This window comes from Amblyomma americanum, chromosome 9 (genome assembly GCF_052857255.1).
Source record: "Amblyomma americanum isolate KBUSLIRL-KWMA chromosome 9, ASM5285725v1, whole genome shotgun sequence".
Taxonomy (NCBI): domain Eukaryota; kingdom Metazoa; phylum Arthropoda; class Arachnida; order Ixodida; family Ixodidae; genus Amblyomma; species Amblyomma americanum.
This window is the reverse complement of record NC_135505.1, coordinates 141,180,629-141,200,457: the sequence shown is the minus strand read 5'-3', so window position 1 is coordinate 141,200,457 and position 19,829 is coordinate 141,180,629. Positions and strand designations below refer to the sequence as shown.

Below are 19,829 nucleotides of genomic sequence, written 5' to 3'. Positions count from 1 at the left end.
TCGACTAAGTTTGATTTCCTTTTATCCACCCTATCGTACCGGCACAACTAGGAATGGTTACAGGAGAGCATGCGTCAGTAGAACATGCCATCAAACTCACAGCACACTCAGTCCTGCCGAAAACGGCGTGGCAATAGCACCTGGATGCGCTATTCCTCTGTGACAAAAAGTACATCATTGTTAAAGCTTTTGTCGCTACCGAAATAAAAGCTATTCACGAGACGAAATTATAAGCTCTAGAATTTTGATGCCTCTAGCTTCTTCACTAAAGTCACATAAAAAAACATTAAAAAACTGATTTTGTTCACTCTTGTGATTGGCCAGCAGAGTAATAAAGGACGCCGCGGACCATGGCCCGCTGTTGCCAATTGCAGATTTGTATCCTACTACAGTAAGTGTTACTGCTATCAAGAGGAGGAAATTGAAATAGGTAGAATATATATGTCGGAGAACAGATAAGTTGTTGTCCCTTAGAACTAGGTTTGAAGGTGCATTTTCGAAAGAAGGTGTTGATAGGAAAGCCAGAGAAAATCTGTATAAGCAGCTTGAGAGGCCCTCAATAAGAGTTGCGGAGTCGATTCCAAGGCGAACGCAAATGTAGGAGAGCACTGTAGTGTCCAGTGTGCACATGAAATTAAGATGTTTCCGGGGTAACGAGAGACGCATCTGACGCGGGAGCGGGTAAATTGCAGATCAGTGAAAGGCCTTTCTCCGGCAGTGAACGCAAGTGGGTTCGTGAAGAACAGTTCCTTTTCCCCTAGGACAGGAACTATTAACACGGTCCAGGAAAGCCAATTTTAGGTCACTTCGTTGCCGCTATATGCCGCATATCTCCCAACTTCCCCAAAAAATTGTGTCACGAGAAGGTGGCATATTAAAACGGCGTTTCGCTGCTCGTTAGATTACATACCTCCACACATAAGACAACGAAGTAAAACCACGTGTGTAAAACCACGTGTGAGCAATGCCATTTTAGTAGCCCTATAGTAGGCTCAGTAAGTGCTGTACGACTAGTTTTGACAGCACTGGGAAGATTAACAGCCACAACACTTCGTATGTAGTCGAGAATGTGCCACATATGATCCCATGATTGAGTTGCCTCTAGGAGTGGTCTAGAGTTGTCAATGCAGTGATAAGGGATGGTAGAGCTCTCAGACATTTGTAACCTCACCTGGAAGATAAATAGCTACGAAGGGTTTTAAAGCAAAGACCGGGCTATTAGCATACACTCATGCAGACGGTGTGAGAGCAGGCGCTGGCGTCAGCGTTGTTTTGTGGCCCAATTCAAAACCACGGTGTTCACCTGCTATACGGTGGTAATGTAGGCCAGGTAACTGGTAATTACAATTACTAAATTCCTCATATGAATCCTCAATGAAAAACCGGCAATTTGATGCAAGCAGACTGCATCACTTGTGGCATACAGAAGAACCGCTCAGCGCAGATCAGAACGATTACCGAAGAGAAATTAAGTTGCGGGAGGCCACCGATAGTTCACTGCCTAACCCATATGTGGTACCACTGTCTGTTAACATTCGTAATACGGCTATGGGAAAAGCAATATTTTATGGTTTATTGGGGTTTAACGTCCCAAAGCGACTCGGGCTATGAGGGACGCCGTAGTGAAGGGCTCCGGAAATTTCGACCACCTGGGGTTCTTATTAACATATTTTGATGCGGAGTTTATAAATGACAGGGCTGAAAAACTCATGCCATCCTGAGAGAGAGAGCACTCTCAAGACTGCTGGACGTTAGACATGGTACAAACATTGGTGTCGCTTCACCCATTGGAAAGATTAAATCAGAGACTGTACGAATTATGCCGGTACTTCAACATGAATAGAAGAAATATAAGCAGGCCGTCCTCACCGATCCCACTTGGGCTACCTCCTCCTCAGTGAGCTTGGCTTTGTCAGTCTTGCCGGAAGACAGACGCTTGAGCTCGTGTACGCTGCCTCCGGCCGCTCCCACCTCGGAATCACTTTTGGGCGTAGAAGATCGCCGGGGGAGTTTCCCTTGTCCTTCACGGTCGTCCGATTTGCCCCTATCGTTGTCGCTCGAGTCGCTGCGCTTCGAGCAGTACCTGCGGCAGCGGACGCGCGTGCATGTTCATGCTTCAATGAGTGCTAAGGTAGAAATTAATATATAGTCTTAGTTCAAACCTCCGTCTTTTGTACACCTAAACGGCTGACGTAACAAAAATTTTCTAGCTTGCCGTGGAAACGCTGAGCTGGAAGAATTAGCCGCTTGCAATTTACGACCTTTTCTCGCGAATCTGATACACGGCTGGCAGTTTTTCCAAGTTTTAGGTAACACGTACAGATTTTAGCGTTTGTGCATTTTCTATCATCATCAGCCACCGCACGTCCACTGTGTAGCAAAGGGCTCATCCAATGATTTTCAATTATTCCTCTCCTGCTTTAACTGTTGAGCCATGATGGCAACGAATTCCGTAGTTTTATCTCTCCACCTTTTGAAAGCCCTTTGCGACGTGCTCAAATTACTACCGAGCTTCTTACGTGACCTGTAATGATGGGAGTAGGCCACTGGTTTTGCTAATGCAACCTCGCTTAAAGCACGGTTCGTTTAAAATGCCGGACGTTCGCGCTATCGCGATAATTGAGCGTATCAGGCAGCAGATTATCTGGCGAAAATCAAGAAATGCCGAGTGGTTTAGTCCGGCATAGCAGGTGAAACGAGACATTGGTAGTTCTGTGTCCCTGGCATGCTTGGTTCACCGACGCTTAAGCTGTGTTTTGACGAAGAGAGTACAGCTCGGAGAGCTTTCTGTCATCCTGAACTTTGAGTAAGAATCAATAGTTTCCACGTCTTAAGGGAAGAGTAAAAGAACAGCATCTTCTTTATACAAAATAATTTAATTTCAGTAGTCAGTCTAGCAAGAAAACAGTAATCTTTCACAAATACATAATATCCTTACATATAACCTTTGAGTCACATCTCCCTTAGCTGTATTTACCTCCAATTGTCTGCAATTCCTTTTTAAAATTTTTCTGTGTGTTTACTGCTATGCGAAATTTTTTAAATCTATCCGCCATTTTATTTTTAATTGGTTTAAGCCCGCTGTGCTTAAGTTTCACGAGGTGGGTCGTTTTATTTCTAATTAGTTTTAATAAGTCGCACCAGAGTAAAACGAACTATAAACTTTTTGTCTATATCTTTTGTTTATATATCCTTTGTACCTTTTCTTGTCTTTTGTATTCTTGTGTATCTTTTCTTCGCCCACGTGTTACGTTTGCGCTTTTTTCAGCTGTGGGTGCCAATGCGCAATTACTCCCTTATCCCTAATCTACTCCCCGTTCGGGGACTCCCCTAAGTTACACTGAAGTGAAGCAGAATTGACATCTGAGCTAGTTGGTTTTTCATTTTCAAAAATTATATAAAGCGCACTTAGGACAACAGACAAGGGAGACCAAACAACACAACAACACAAGCGCACAAACAACACAAACAACACTAGAGTAACCAACCTGGCAAGCTCCGGCTGGGCCGCCGTTGAATGGGCGGCGATGGCGCTGAAGAGCTGCGCGTCGTCGTCCGAGACGCCCTCCTCCGTGCGTTCGCTCTCGCGGATGAACTGCACCAGGAACTCGGAGAAGGCCCCGCCCCGAGACAGGAGCTCCCGGAAGCTGCCAGAGTCCGACACGGTGCCGTCCCGCAGCACGAACACGGTGTCCACCTCGGGGAGCACCGAGAGACGGTGCGTGACCAGGACACGCGTCTACTCGGCGGAACATGCGCAACAGTGAAGGTCGCAAATGCTCAAACCATAGCCCAGTCAATTCCAGACGTAGTGGTTTTGAAGCGAAAAGCTACACTACGCTAGGTACAGCAGTCGTCGCGTGGGCCAGAAAATGACCTTGAACGATCTTCAGCCCAGCCACGTTAGCCGTGTATGACCATGTGTGGTGCAGTTATGGTGTCGAACCCAGACCTTGGTGTTGTGGTGTTGACCCCAGACCTTGACCCATGACCTTTAGTTTACCTTTGACCTCTGACCTTTAGTTGACCCTTGACCTTTGACACTGGGTGACCTTTGACCTCAAGAACATCCGATGGGGTGATGTGAAGCCACGTGATGACATTCGATGGGGGTGTCGTAAGACCATGGATACCGCATCATAGCCACGTGGTCGTGTGGGTATATATAAAACGGCTGTCGCGAGCGTTCAGCGGAGCTGCCGTGGACGAGCCTCAGACGCTTATAGTAGGATACAACTTACAAAAACAGCAGTTAGCACTTGGCCACGGTCCGCGGCGAGCTGTATTACTCCGCTAGCCACTCACAAAAGTAAACGAAATCGGATTTTTAATGTTCGACTTTATTAAAAAAGCCAAATATCAAAATTCTACAGCTTATAGCTCTTTTTCTCGTGATTAGCTGCTTGTTTAGGTGACAAGAAAAGTTTTGACAATGGACTACTTTTTTGTCGGGGGGGAATTCTGCGCGCCGATGCTAAATGTGGGCGGAGCTTCACTGCAGACTTAAGCTGTATCCGACTACAGCAAGCGTGCTTGCTTTTCGCTGAAATCCAGGGTTAGCCAAATCAAGCCACTGGCAATTTTTTTAATGCGCTCTTAACAATGCCAGCGGCTGCTCAATATCAACGCGTGCATAGCAGCTAGTTTTGGCAAATATACCCCTAGCTCACAACTATTTCTTACTGTAATTACACAGCAGAACATTTTTTTAACGCAATAAGGGAGAAGGTCAACTGTTTGGAGGAATCCTCCAAGGTGGAGTGGATTTGTAATAAAGGAATAATTACTAATTCCTTTGCAGCCGTATGGCTGCGCTCGGGTAGATGTAAATGAGTAATTACTTCCTTATAATTAAGTGAAAAGGGAGGCTGGACAAAAGCTTTTTGAACACAGCTTAGCAACACTCCATCCCCCCAGGGGCAACAGTAACAGCTTGCATAATGCACGTTACAAGACTGCAGAAAAGGCTACAGATTTCAAAAGTTACAAATACTGCATACCACACTATAAATTTTAAAGTTCCCAAGTTACAAAGGAAAAGAACAGTAATAGTTTGCAGGACAAAACAATCTTCTTCTCCTAGTATTCAAGCTACTATTCTTGCCCGATCAGCACGTTCAGTGAGGGGGAGGGAAAGAGAGAGAGGATCCAGTCAATAGACGGATACCACAAGAAACTTGTGAAAAATGATGTTACAGCGAAAGCTGTTATAACTTTGGTTTAGCCATATAACCGTACATTCTACCGTGGAACCTGCCGCTTCAGCCGCAAGTCTTTAACTACTTAATGAATTCACTTATTTATCTAATGAAATTTAATTTAATTTAGTTCAATTCAACGCAACTGTCACGGCAAGTGGCAAAGTGGAGTTAGGGGAATCTCCACCTGCACGTTTAGGGAATTGGAGGGAGAGTCCGAATGCGATAGGGAAGAGAGAACGAGGGTAGGAGGCGACGGGTGGTCAGAAAAGCTTTCGCTGGTTTGCACGAGCATGCTAGGTTTTTTCTTACCGCTGACGATGTAGATTCCGCTGCCAAATGCAAGGCTAAATAGCTGAACCAAAACTGGGACAGCTTTCGCTGATTAATGCGCTAAACCGTTATGCTTAGCTATACCAATTTTTGTTCTGTTTGCCTTCCTGAGGCGCCACTTTAGACAGGAGCATTCGCCAGCCATGCCAGCAGCTCGCACTGTGACGTCAACTACCGTTCCCCGTAAGTGGCGCCACATCGCGACGAGTGCACTAACCTAGGCACAAGATGGAGTTTCACTTTCGCGGATATATAGTGGATGACGTAGGTGAGGAGACAACACAGCTCCCTTTTTGACACCCTTTAATTATTTTGTAACGGCAACTATTTACACGAGGGAACGCGTGTTCGGAGATGATAGCGTTGTCTTTCTTCTCTCCATGATACAGTAACTGAAGATTAGCGTTCAACTTCGAATGGCTGCCGACGCACCTATCATTGTGGCAACAATATGAACAGAAACGCTTTATAAAGCTGCAGTCACCGTTTACTCCCAAATGGAGGCCGAGGATTCGGTTACAAACTACGACTTACATGTCCCGTCTCACGTCATTCGCGCTTTTACAGACAAGGACAAAAGTTTGCAAGATGCAGGTTCATGGAAAAAATATATTTCTGCCTTGCATCGGTACTGCACGTGAGGTGATATTCCAGCCAACAGATGCAACGCTCTTGTGCTTTTACTCTATAATTGCGATCCCGGCCGCGGCGGTCGAATTTCGACGGAGGCGAAATTCTAGAGGCCCGTGTGCTGTGCGATGTCAGTGCACGTTAAAGAACCCCGGGTGGGCGAAATTTCCGGAGCCCTTCACTACGGCATCTCTCATAGCCTGAGTCGCTTTGGGATCTTAAAACCCCATTAACCAAACCTAAACCATACTCTATAATTGCTTTGAATTCGCCTGCTTTGCCTGACCCTGTAGTTATAAATACTTTTCTTCGATCCCGCATCCCGTATAATTTTGTACATGACTGTACACGAACAGCTTCCCAATAGCTACCCGCAGCGTACGCCCGACCGTCCCCACCTTGTCCCTCAGCATCCCCTTGGGGCCGATGACGTTGTCGAAGATGTGCTTTCCCACGTGCGAGTCGACGGCGCTGAGGGGGTCGTCGAAGAGGTACACGTCGGAGCGACTGTACACGGCACGGGCGATGCTGATCCGCTGCTTCTGGCCCCCGCTCAGGTTGATGCCCTGCACGGTGGAGGAAATTTAAGCAAATGCGAGAGGGAATTATGAGGAAAAGTTAAAGAAACAGAAAGCGCACAAACCCTGCCACTCTGATCCGACACCTTATCGCTTGCCCTCTCCCCTTCCCCCTTCACCGGGGCCCACGAAGCGGAAGCAGTTACCATACATACTCTAAACAAGACTAGGCCTATATGGGTATACGCATAGTTTTTGTCAGTGATAAATGCTATATGTAGCGATAAGATACACATTTTATAAAACGAAATTTATTGCCACAGGGCATCAATAATGGGTGAACGCTTGATGAAATATGAATCAGTGATTAAATGAATGGAGAAAGGCTAGCTGATTTGATGAAGTACAGTAGAGAACGATGGTACGGTCCCTGCGTCCAAGCAATGTATGAAGCAGGGTTGCTTGGTGGAAGACCCGCTACCTTCAGGTGCCGGATCCTTGTAGGCTTGAGAGCTGGGCACTCCCACAGTAAGTGATGAATACACACACATAATATACACATTTGTTGTAAGATACACTGTGATGGCTGATATTGACTTATGGTTTATGGAGCTTAACGTTCCAAAGCAAGTCAGGCTATGTTGCCGCAAAGCATTAGGGTTCCTTTTTTTGTGCTCTTTGTTTATAAAGCCGCTACCAAGCTGCTTTATTCTTTGCACGCTAGACAAATTATCGTTCGTTTTATCTGCAGAGGCGACCGCGAAGAAAAGCCATCACCCGCAGCAGCCTCGATGGTGTTCGACGCTGTTCCCGAGGATGTAAGAACTTTTCTTGCAAGGTTCCAGTCAGCAGTTAAGTAGAAAGCGCCTAAAGCAACTGTAGACCACCGAGTGCACTTGCTGTTATGACGGCCGTAAAGTTTATTTTTTGCTTGATATTTGATCCCAATAAATCGTTCGAATTAATCGTCAGCCTGACTGTCTTTATTCTGCAGCCGTGCCTGCCGCCACTGTCACGAGATAACGTACAAAAATCACTGTTTTTAGTACTTTCTTCATGACACCGCTCTATTACGCGATAGCGTATACAGCTCGTTCGGTCGAAAAGCCGGTAATTTGTGCTTCTAGTGATTTATCATTGATTGGTGTGTCTTCGGAGATGACAAGTTAATGAAATCATTGCAATTAATTGATTAATTAATGAAATAAAAATTAAAGTGAAAAAGGGGTGATCAAAGGTGTCAGAATGCCCAGAAAGAAAAGCCAATGCTTGATGATGCTAATTAAGAAAATTAAAGTGCGTAACTGATCAATTAATTCAGCAGCAGCAGCAGCAGCAGCCTGACTACACCCACTGCAGGGCAAAGACCTCTCCCATGTCTCTCCAATTAACCCTGTCCTTTGCCAGCTGCTCCCACCCTATGCCTGTAATCTTCCTAACCTCATCCGCCCACCTAACCTTCTGCCGCCCCCTGCTACGCTTGCCTTCTCTTTGAATCCACTCCATTACCCTTAAGGACCAGCGGTTATCTTGCCTTCGCATCACATGCCCTGCCCAAGCCCATTTCTTCCTCTTGGTTTCGACTATAGGATGTCATTAACCCGCGTTTGTTCCCTCACCCACTCTGGCCGCTGCCGGTCTCTTAACGTTACACCTATCATTTTCCTTTCCATGGCTCGCTGTTCTGTCCTTAACTTAAGCTGAACCCTTTTCGTTAGCCTCCGCGTTTCTGCCCCGTAGGTGAGTACCGGTAAGAAATAGCTGCTGTACACTTTTCTCTTGAGGGATATTGGTAAACTGCCATTCATAATCCGAGAGAGCCTGCCATATGCGCTCCACCCCGTTCTTATCCTTCTAGTTATTTCACTCTCATGATCCGGATCAGCTGTCACTACCTGCCCTAAGTAGACGTGCCAAACTGCTCAGAATGGAAAGCGTAACCCCTTACGCGATGGCGTCATACGCTTAAGGCGGAGCTTAAGTGTCCTTCACAATTTTTAGTCCCATTCGTGCAGTCTTGCTCATTTTTTTCATCATCGCTATGGGTGTCTATACCACACCCCAAGAGAATAAGTTAGACAGCAGGAACGACGCTTGCCTTCTCGCCGACTTCGGTGTCGTCGCCCGCCGGAAGCACCGCCAGGTCCGGCTTGAGGGCGCACGCCTCGACCACCTGGTCGTACCGCTCCTTGTCGTACTCGTGGCCGAACAGGATGTTGCTCTTGACGCTGGCGTTCTGAATCCACGCCTGCTGCGGCGAGTAGGCAACCGAGCCCTGCGGAAGAGAGTCCAGCAATACTGCGGAAGTGAACATGAAATGGCGGAACGGCAACCCAGAACTAGCCGTGGCTCCGTACCACCACGATGACATGAACCAACAAGATAAATACGGTCGCTATACTGCTGCGTGCATTACGTTTCGAGTAGAGTAGACACCGCAGTCAAAGTTCCCGTGAAAGAACATTTGCGAAACAAAGCGGCAAAAACAGAGCAAAAATTACCGTGGGCACTGAAGGAACATAGGTGCTAGGCAACTAAAATGGCTTTTAAAGGGCAACAGAGTCGCAGGCTTTGTGAACTTGACTCACCGGGCTTATGTTGCTAGCAATACGAAAAAATTTCACTTCTGTTTCATTCAAATTCTATTTCAATTCTGTTCTCATTGTCTTCTAATTCTGTTCTTATTCTGTTCTAATTCAATGTAGTTCGTGCAGTTGTAAGGACTATAGCCGGATACAACTCAAGAACGAAGATGCTTTTCCTTGCAAAGGACACCGTGGCGTCGGCCGATTCTCATGAACTTGCTAGCATGACAATTCAGAGAGTGGCAGACGAAACCGGGACATACACCTCCCTCCATGGTCGGGGATAGCCCACTCCTTGCATTGTCATGCCTCTACGTGAACTGTCATGCTAGCAGGTTCATCAGGATCGACCGACGCCATTGGCTGGAAGGGGTCCTTTGTAAGGAAAAGCGTCTTCGTTCTTGAGTTGTGTCTGACAATAGTATACAGACTATTAAAATTAAACGCAGAAAGGGCTCAAGATCAGGTTGTACGGCTCCTCGGGTGACCAAGCACTGAATATGCTGATCCAGGCGCGCTTGTCCGAAATCTCGTGTCGGTGTTCACCTTCAGGTTTTTTCTCACTGTCGGCATTGTGGGAGCATGTGAGCACATCGACTATAGCTAACGCAGCATCACCTTGTGTCTCAGCGTTCACTGCGACCACTCTGAGTAAAGATGCCGTACGTACGCAGATTGTGACGGATCCCTTGAGCTTGACCATGTCGCCGAGACAAGCCGAGAGGAGGGAGGACTTGCCCGAGCCGACCGAACCCACGACCGCGACAAGAGATCGCTTTGGCACGTCCATAGTGACGTCAGTGAGCATCGCTGCGCCGTCCCGAGACCAAGCGAAGGACGCGTCCCTCACCTTCACCGCCTCTTCTGTGATCGCAAGAAAAGAAGAAAACCACGAAAATCTCCAGGACGGGGATGCATTTTTAACGCATAACGATTATGTGCGCGACATTAGTCCCACGTGCAACACCTGCAACAGTTCAGTGCAAAGAGGTGCCGCTTTTACTGTCACATGCACGCCGGTACGAAGAGCAAGAATTACAACGTTTTTATTCCAAAATTTACATGCGACCATGTATTTCAACTTATATTCTGTGCAGTGACATTGAGTCGAGGTGGCTCTTTTTTGTTCTATCGCGTTATACAAATTACATGGAGCATTTTATTCGGAAAAAGAAGCGGGAAATGACTGGCCATACAGACCACTAGTGCAACAGACGGGACTCAGCAGGGAAGACCTAACCCTGCGCTGACAGTGACATATAGTAGCGTTTGTAAAACAAATAACAGCCTCAGAAGTTGAGACATGTAAGCGTCTTCGTACAAGACAACAAAGCCCATCTTTAGTTTGCTGGTAGCAGCGATAACGAGTTCTCATTTAACCATAAAGTGTTCAGAGTGCGGCAGTCAGTGCTTGAGGTCAGTTTGTGTTGTCTTCTCTGCTGTGGTCCTTTTGTTGCGCTGTGGCCATGACAATCTGAAAATCAACTCGGCCAACTTTTTTTGCTAAGTAGGCCTACTTGACGCCATGATACAGTGCACTTAAGAGCGCCGGCCGCATAGCCTCAGTGCACACTTTAATATAACCTGCTCCTATAGCCTCCGCTTGAGGAGTCCCTGAAAAAACTTTTCTTTTCCGTTCCAGTAAATACCTCCTAGTTTCATTCAATTCAAGCAGCTAAAGGACAGTAATCAAAACTACGAAACCTTGATTGGCGTCGTTCTGCACAGCCGCAGGATCCAGGTCGTCTGAGCGTAGGTACTCGTTGATCCGTCGAAGGGACACCAAGAACTGCGGACAAGGACGAAATTTCAATAATGCTCATTGAAGTTCTTTTATTGGAGCACGTTACTTTGGGACAAAATATTCGCCTCAGGCTTCCTGCTGGCTTGTAAACTCCACTATCAATCAAACGTCTCCCTTACATATAGTATAGTGTTCATTTTTGCATGTTAATAAAATGTCTACCTCTAGAAGCAACCTCCAGTGGTTCACCTAGGTTCCTCTGTCTGCAGGACCGGCTACTGTCTCCAGTCACAACTGGTAAACATATTTTAGCGCCTTTCATCGATTTGTAGTAAAGTTCCTCTGATTGACTGTTCATTGATTGGTTTGACTGATTGATTGATGGGTTGGTTGACTGGTTCACTGATTGGTTGGCTGGCTGGCTGATTGGCCGTTTGATTGATTTACTGACACTGATTCATTGGAGGACTGACTGATTGACTGGCAGTTGATTGATCGACTGACTGGCTGAAAGGATGACTGAATTATCGATTGGCCGTTCCATTGACAAACTGATCGGATGCTTGAGTGAAAACACTTTTTAGGAGTTATGCGTCGCGGAGTCTGTTATCGTTCACGCTGCGGCAACCTCACCATGGCCATGTTGGAAACGATGAGCGGCAGGAGCCCGAGAGGCACCCTCACGGTTTGGAACAGCGTCAGCGACACGAACGCTTTGTTGGCGTCCAGGATGTTCCGGCTGTCCACGAGTACGTAAGCGCCGAAGCTCACCAGCGCCACCTGTGGACCAGAGAGATACACCGTGTGTTCTTGATGCGCCACCACGTACTAACTCTCCCACGTGCTGACTCCCAACACTACTTACTGCCTCATACCCCAAGTCATAGGCCTGGCCGGTGCACTTTGATAAAGCTTTGAATACTATTTTGCTTCCACTAACAGCTCTACGCCACTTTCAAAACATTACGGTGCTACAAATCATAACTGTATATTTCCGATTCCGATACTCGAATGACGGGTGAGTGGAAGCACAAGACACTCCTCCTCGTCCAGGTACAAGGATGTCATAGATATCTGGAAAGTCCATAATTACATTTTTTTTTGTACTCAAGTGGTTTGAGTGGTTTCCATTATCATTGGGGTAATTATGCAATATTTTCGCCCTGCCTTGGTGTCCGACAGGCGGAGCTGACGCGAACATAGTGTGCTTCCATATAACGCTGGCACAGACTTGTCACAGGTATGTCACACATTTTGGGAAATACGCTTTTTCTAACGCTTCGATGGTCAGAAATATTTGGAGCGCAAGAACAAAAGTTTTTGACATTTGAACACTTTGTGTCGTGCTTTAAAGTATTACAAGTATATCGTTCAAAGGACAGCGAGTAAAACTCCATTCGATGTTTCTTCTCTGAAAACATAAATTCAGTAGCTTCTTCTTGACGTTTTAATGTTTTTCTTGCAGCGAAAGGCGCATTTATTGCTGAGAAAATTGGATTTACAAATTTCCCGCTGCTGGATCTCCACCTGTGACGTCTAAGCTGCAAAGGGCTCCTCGATCACCGTTCTGAAGTGAATGGCGGTGTAACCTAGCCTTTGAGATGGGCACAAAAAAAAGTTTTCACGTACCTGACGTTGCTTTCGAAATCTACTGGTGGTGGCGACACTGGTACTTCAGTTTCTTTGCCTTTTCTAGCTTATAAAAAGCTTCGTTTTCACGAAAAGTAGGATAGTTCTCATTAGAGAGCGGTAGTTTATCAATACAGGCAAACTTCAGTTTGTCCTCAGTGTCCGTTTAAGGGCATTTATGCCCCTTTAACCCCTCTTACGGTCTTTTACGAGCCAGTCTCGTCATAATGCGACTGTCATTTTTGGCTAATGACAAGCCCAGCTTGTCGCGCGTTTTCTGGACTCTTGTGTCCGGTTTAAGACGAGCGAGCCTCGTCCATGGCATCCAAGATAACCCGGGCACACTCAAACAAGCGCCGCAGGTAATCTCGGAGGCCATGCCTCGTCCAAAGCATATTTTTTTACTTTGCCGATAGATGACAGCAAGGGTACTAAATGACCCTTTTGGTACCTTTTAAAAAAGTATTCGTTAGGGACTTAGCTCTCTTCACCTGGTGTTGGGTCAGCGAGATTCGGGCGCTTCATACTCACCAAGATGGGCGCGCAGGTAAACGAGAAGACGACGGCCGAGTTGAGGACCGCCTGCTTCTTGAGGAACCTCAGCTCACGGCTTCGGAGGTCGTGCACGCGCTTCTGGAAAGCCGTCTCCCAGGCGTACAGTTTGAGCACCTTGATGCCGGCCAGCATTTCGTTCAGGAGCTTTATCCGCCGGTCCTTCTGATCCATGACCGTTAACTGCGCGCAAAGCCCGAGAGTTCTCAGTCACGTCCAACATTCATGGAAAACGATTCTTGAATACTCGAAATACTGTATGTTACTGGTATAGAAATACTGAAGGTAATGGCCCATTCTTCCGGTATGCAGCAAAACCTTTCTTTTGTATAGTTTCCACCGCTCGCATCGAGCAGTTGAGACCGCCATAGGAAACCAATGGAGAACGCTCTTGACGATAGCAAAACCGTTAACAGCAAAGAATGCAAAGCCTGTGGACGGGAGATCTCCGGATATATTGCTTGCCATCATGAAATTTTACAATATATGAAAAAAGAATAGCGTTCATAACTCTTTCCCGTTCAAAAAATGTTTTTGTCCAGAATAGTTGGGAATGCAGATTTCACAGTTCCAGCTACTCTCAAGTTATTGGGTTTTCCGTGTTGTGACCTGCTCTTTTTCTCGATAACACAGCGGCCAGATCTGTGCAGCCAATTATTAGTTTCCTCTGGGATTTTTTAATCTACGCATCTCACGCAAAAGAGATGGGGAGAAAACGGGTGAACACAAACGACACCGTACATAAATGCGCGCCGCACAGGCTTTTAGTCTTTCTTGATATATCCTCTTCTAAGATGCGTAGGTTCAAAACTGTGATGTCATCATGTGGACAGAATCATGCGTGATGTTCAGGAAAGCAGGCTGATTAACCACCGCAGGAGATTATGAAATAATTAAGTTAAGCTACGAACCAGACGAACTCGGCGCGTTATCCGGAACTGCCAGGGACGCCCGGACGCACCGGCTAACGGCTGGCATCGTCCGCGATGCCCAGGGCTCATTCATTATATGCAATCGTACTCGATGAAACCATTACTTATCCCTGTTTTCTGACGTACACTTTGTTCGTTACTGCTTACATGCATACAGCACCATAGGCGAAGAAGTGTCAAAGATGAAGTGTCAACGGGGACCAGCCTAGCATATGAAACGATGAGGTTCGGGCACCGCCACTCCAAGCTTGATACGTCGTATCTCCGAACAGAATACGCGTGTTGTTTTTTCTGATTGTTCCAAAATAGTCGCAAGATTTCAAGATGTTTTTTTTTATTCAACAAAACTGAGACCTTTGACACTGTACTATATTTGTGGCGTTCAAAAGACTTTGTCAGTAGACGATGCCTACTGATACGCACTCTAAATATCGCAAAACGACTCCCGATTAGCACACCTGTGATTGGCACGCCATGATTAACCTCACTCAGAATATTGGCTTCGCCGACATCATTTTTAGCTGGAATGGAGTTAAGTTTGCGTGGAAGAAACTAACCTTCGAAAGCCGCATGTACGGTTATCTCCAAAACAGAGGAATTGACAACTAGAACAAAGGGACTCTTATACGTTGACATTTAAAGACGACACAGACAAAAGAAGCGAGCAGACAGGCTTCCTTTAAAAATGTCCACAAATTCGGCAAGACGGATATGTAGGAACAGTGACTTCACCTGGTACTTTCTTAGGTAGGCCGTGACGAAGGCGTTGATTGGCACCAGGCTGACCATGACAAAGAGGCCACCCAGAGTGGCCACTCCCAGCTGCTGCCAGAGGAGGTAGGTGGCCACAGCCACCTGGACTGGCGTGGACCACAGGAAGTTGAACACCTACCAGCGATGTTCGGGGGAAAAAGGCACAGGTTAACTTGTGACTTCTATAAAACGTCACCGTCGCACCATGCGGCCTTGATGAGTAATAGTGGGTAAACCTCACAAGTAGCTGCTTGGTCAGAATAAGGCAGAGATCGTGTTTAGAATCTTGCCATTCTTGGCGACAAACACGAAGGAAATTTGTCGCTTCAGCAAGTTGGTCTGACATTTTCGGCACACTGTTCCGATAAGGACGACAGATGAACCACCCTCATCAGCAGTCAGCACTCTGTGAGCTTCCCTCTTTTGTCGTCCCTGTCCAGGCGCTATTTCGTAAAACGACAAAGGCTTCTTGCCATCATCATTGTCATCAACCCGACCACGCCCACTGCAGGGCAGAGGCCTCTCCCACGTCTCTCGAATTAACCCTGTCATTTGCCCAGCTGTGGCCACCGTATCCCCGCAACCTTCTTAATCTCATCTGCCCACCTAACTTTCTGTCGTCCCCCTGCTACGCTTGCCTTCTCTTGGAATCCATTCCGTTACCCTTAAGGACCGGCGGTTATCTTGCCTTCGCATTACAGGCCCTGCCCAAGTCCATTTCTTCCTCTCGATTTCGACTAGGGTGTCATTAACTCTTCCCAAACCTAACCAACACGTTTCAAGAGGAAAATTTGTCGTTTTAGCTTATCTGTATACGGTACTTTCGGTAGGATTAAAGACTTTGCAGCATATTTTAAACAGGAAATAATTTGGCCGTGTATCCATTGGTTTTTAACGCCAACTGGATTCCGGACACAAAGACCGCATTTTCCTGGCAGCGGGCCGTCTCTGGGATGAGCCACAAGTGGTCACTTGATTCTCATCACGTGATCCGTTCTCAGTTCTAAATTTGCCAAGCGGAAAGGGGATAACATAGGGAGTTTTTTTTTTAAGTCGCGTCGGCTTCCGGTGTCGCCGCGAACTGACCTGGACGAACTCCATAATGCGTTGGGTGTCGACGGCCATCAGGTTCACGATCTCCCCAGTGGTGAAGCGGTACTTCGCTGAACTCGACAGGGTCAACGCCTGCATCGAGGAAATGCTCTTTAAAGACCCACTGGCGTGTTGAAATCCCTTTCAGTGTCTGCTAGTTGCCTAACATCCTAAGCTTGATACTAAAGTTTTACAGCAACAGCTGTTAAAAGCACGTTTTCCGGTTCCGTAGCGTTGGCGTTGCCTGTGGAAATTGTGTGAAGAATGAAACACTGTCAGCGATACCTTTCGATAGATGGCGTTGATCATGGCCGAACGCATGCGCATGGAGACGAGGAATATCCTGTACTCGTATTGGCTGACGCACAGGGACTCGCCCATGGACGCGAAGAACATGGCCGCCGCGAACACGCCACCACGCCAGGCCGGCTGGTCCGAGTTGATGAACGTTATCAGCATGCTGGGCGAGGAAATAAAGGAATTGGAGCGGACACTTAAGCTCAGCCTGAAGGGTATGACGCGATGGCGTAATGGGTTAGGCTTTCCATTCTGAGCAGTTTGACACCTTTGAACGCATCCTTCAGTTTCAATTGCTTCAATTGATTGATTGATCAAATACACGCTCTAAAATTTCTGAATTAGCTTCATCAAGCATTGGCTTTTCACTCTGTGCATGTTGACACCTTTGAACCCCCGTTTTTTTTTCATTTTTTATTTATTTATTTCATCAATTAATTACTAAGATTTCGGTAAATCGTCATCGTCTATCACACACCAATCAATTATCAATCACTAGAACCACAAATTACTATTATACGATTTTTTTACGCAACCCCCGATTATTCCCGACACGCGGTGCCGACTATGCCGACGGATTTTTGACCGAATGAGCTGTAGACGCTATCGCGTAAAACCCTAGAGGGATGAGGGAACTTGCGTGTCCCATCCGCTGGAACGAATACCAGTTGACTCACCGGCCAAACAACGCCACAGAAAGTTTTTTTTTCTGCGAATCCCCATTCCGCAAGCTTGTCCATGACTCTGCGTTCTTAATATGCGCCTGAGCCAACGTCTTTGAATCTAACAAACTGAAGCCCAGCCCACCGGACTGAACCTATTAGCGAGCACAAGGTCCGGAAACATTCTTTACGGGGCCTGTTTTCCATGACAACCACGTCCCTTCTTTGCCCTTTCAACATGACACTGAGCCGACTGCGAAGCTGCAACTCACTCCAGCGCTACTGGGTTGACGAAGGTGAGCAGGGAACCTGCGAGTCTGAAGAAGCCTATAAGGATGAGCTCGGGCAGGAACGTCCTGAAGAGCGGAGCCATGATGCCCACGTGGGGTGACGAAGTAGGACCGATTTCTTCAGCCGCACCTTTCTCCGGCAGAGGCCTGCACATGCGGCCACGCAAGCAACAAGGAAAAACTTTAATGCAGAATCTCTGTCCACTGTTGAAGCAAACCTGCACTAGTATATGAGAAGTGTGGCCGAAGTCACGCAGCTGTCTTTCCACACAGACTTTATTTTATTGTATTAATCACATACTGCGGTCTTCCTCAACGCCATGGCAGGGTGAGTACATGCACATAACAGAATATATAAAAAGAATAGTAAGTTAATTTTGGTGCTCTTCTAATTATGCTAATCAGTTCTGTGTAATTGCATCATTAGTGAGGTTATTCCTCGTTAACTTCATCGTTATACCTCGTTAACTTACATTTATCATCATCATCCCCGTCATCTCGAGCTCACTCACATCTACTGCAGGACGAAAGCCTCTTCCATCGACGTTCAAATGAACCCGTGCTGTGCCAGCTGCGGCTACTTTATCTTCGCAAACTTCCTAACCTCATCCGCCCAGATGACATTTCCGACCTCTGCTACGCTTATCTCCTTTTGGCCTCCTGTCCCTTGTCTTTAAAGACCATCAGTAATGTTACCTTAAAATTGCATGCCCTGCTCATGTCCATTTCATCTTCGATATCTCAGAATATCCACAAAGCGCAATTGCTCGCTAACCCACTCATCTCTCTCCCTATCTCTAAATGTTGCCCCTATCATTTTCAATTTTCCTGCTCGCTGCGCTGTCTTCAATTAAGCTTCAACCCTTTTCCTCAGCATTCACGTTTCTGCCGCATAGATGAGCACCGGTAAGACACAACTATCTTATCATTTTCTCTTGAGGGTGAAAAAAGCCTCAGAGGAAGTAGCCCTCATAGCCTGTGTCTGAGTCGCTTTGGGACGTTAAACCCCCAGAAACCTCTTGAGGGACATTGGTAACGAAGAGTGGCGTGAAGTACTTGCCAGATGCTGTCTACCCATTCTTATTTTAATAACGCACGCTACAGTGACATTGATTCGTGCTTCCTACTTAACCCCACGCTGTTGTTTCCTTGTACCCACTCATTATCTTTTCCACCGTTCACGGCGCTGTCCTGCGCTGAGAGTCACTCGAAACAAAGATCTTACTTCTTCCGCTGCTTCTGGCTCCGGTAAAAGCGGTCGAACTGGAGCGCGACGTGCTTGGTGGCATTGACCTTGTCCAGATCCCACATGTCGCTCAGCTGCAGTGGCTCCCTGAATCCACGGGTTATAAGTCTGGAAACGAGAAAAAATTGTGGCTCCAATTCACGCTGTAAATGTGGTTGGACAGCGAAGCTGTCAAACGACACAGGCGCCGTTATCTTACATTATACGGTTTGCACTTCACACGAGGGCTTCGAATTACGTCAACCCTTCCGAAGCAGCTGCAAAGCAAATGTTAATCGGAACGCGTTGGACGGTGTTCTCATTGTTTACACGCGTCTTATCATCCATCATGCGATTACGATGCTTGTTTTGCGGTTTTTGTTTAGCCTGGCGTTTTTTGCTTACTACAACGGCACGAAAATTTCCTTGGACGGTAGAGGTACACAGCTGTAAAACCTTCCGTAAGCAAAGCAACCGACTAAACCCAACACACTCCCACCACGAAGCAAAAAAGACTTGCCGAATTTTTTGGTTGATTGAGCGTGGAGACTAGTGAGTGCTGGTAAATATAAAATCGGCCGTATGGGTTTACTCGTTTATTTAATCAATACATAGCTGCAATGTTACGTTTTATGCGTTTATTTACGGCCACTAAGAAGAAATTAGAACGGACATAATATCCAATAGCCTAACCTACGACAAATTTCATGTCCCGCCGAAGCCGTCCATGTTTGCGTAGCAGTGTGCGTAACTCGCTGACTTCACCTTTCTTCAAAAGCTATCATTTACCCCTCTTCAAAAATCAACACCTATTCCTGACAAATTAATGAACTTTAATAACTGTGTTACCTGTTGAATATATTTCATAGTGTCCTCAGTAATTACATGGAGACCCACGTGACCTCTGCTACCATTTAAGACAGGACCCCATTCTTCTCTCGCGCTCTCCCGAAAAGTAACAACCTTACCTGATACAGGGTGTTTCGCCTAAGACTTATAAAAACTTTTTAAAATAGGCTTCTTGAGTTAGAAAAGCGCTTTTTTAGGCAGAGCATTGTTAGTGGTGGTGCGCACCAGAAGATAGTTAAGAAGTGTTAATTAGCAGGCTTGTTAACTAATATTTAATAGTTAACTTTTTAACTATTACAGTTAGGCTCCAGATTCATGCAGTCTGCCTGATCTGCAACATTCCTTTCAAACTTAGTGTGTATAAAGCGCCCGCTTCAAATGTGTACCTCACAATACGTGCTGGCTCGCCACTGTTGGATTCTGCTGCCGAACAGCAGCTCACGTGTTTTTGGTCTGCGGCTTTCGCATTTTAATGCAGACCCTATTCGAAAACGCTAGTTTTCCGTAGTTATGGTTTATTTGGCTAATAATCATAATTGG

At 46.4% G+C, this 19,829-nt stretch overlaps 1 protein-coding gene across 1 annotated transcript in view; it reads right to left on the bottom strand.

The window, feature by feature from the left end:
• Nucleotides 1-19,829, bottom strand: part of LOC144104641 (multidrug resistance-associated protein 1-like) — a 58,950-nt gene that overhangs the window by 22,907 nt on the left and 16,214 nt on the right. Inside the window, exons 7-19 of the mRNA XM_077637776.1 lie at nucleotides 18,441-18,569; nucleotides 17,198-17,362; nucleotides 16,252-16,426; nucleotides 15,961-16,059; nucleotides 14,854-15,009; nucleotides 13,169-13,372; nucleotides 11,642-11,788; nucleotides 10,969-11,053; nucleotides 9,935-10,128; nucleotides 8,778-8,954; nucleotides 6,560-6,727; nucleotides 3,489-3,739; nucleotides 1,870-2,083 (exon numbers count right to left, since the gene is read on the bottom strand). Of these exons, the coding sequence (XP_077493902.1) occupies nucleotides 1,870-2,083; nucleotides 3,489-3,739; nucleotides 6,560-6,727; nucleotides 8,778-8,954; nucleotides 9,935-10,128; nucleotides 10,969-11,053; nucleotides 11,642-11,788; nucleotides 13,169-13,372; nucleotides 14,854-15,009; nucleotides 15,961-16,059; nucleotides 16,252-16,426; nucleotides 17,198-17,362; nucleotides 18,441-18,569 (2,164 nt within the window). The remainder of the gene's footprint in view (nucleotides 1-1,869; nucleotides 2,084-3,488; nucleotides 3,740-6,559; nucleotides 6,728-8,777; nucleotides 8,955-9,934; nucleotides 10,129-10,968; nucleotides 11,054-11,641; nucleotides 11,789-13,168; nucleotides 13,373-14,853; nucleotides 15,010-15,960; nucleotides 16,060-16,251; nucleotides 16,427-17,197; nucleotides 17,363-18,440; nucleotides 18,570-19,829) is intronic.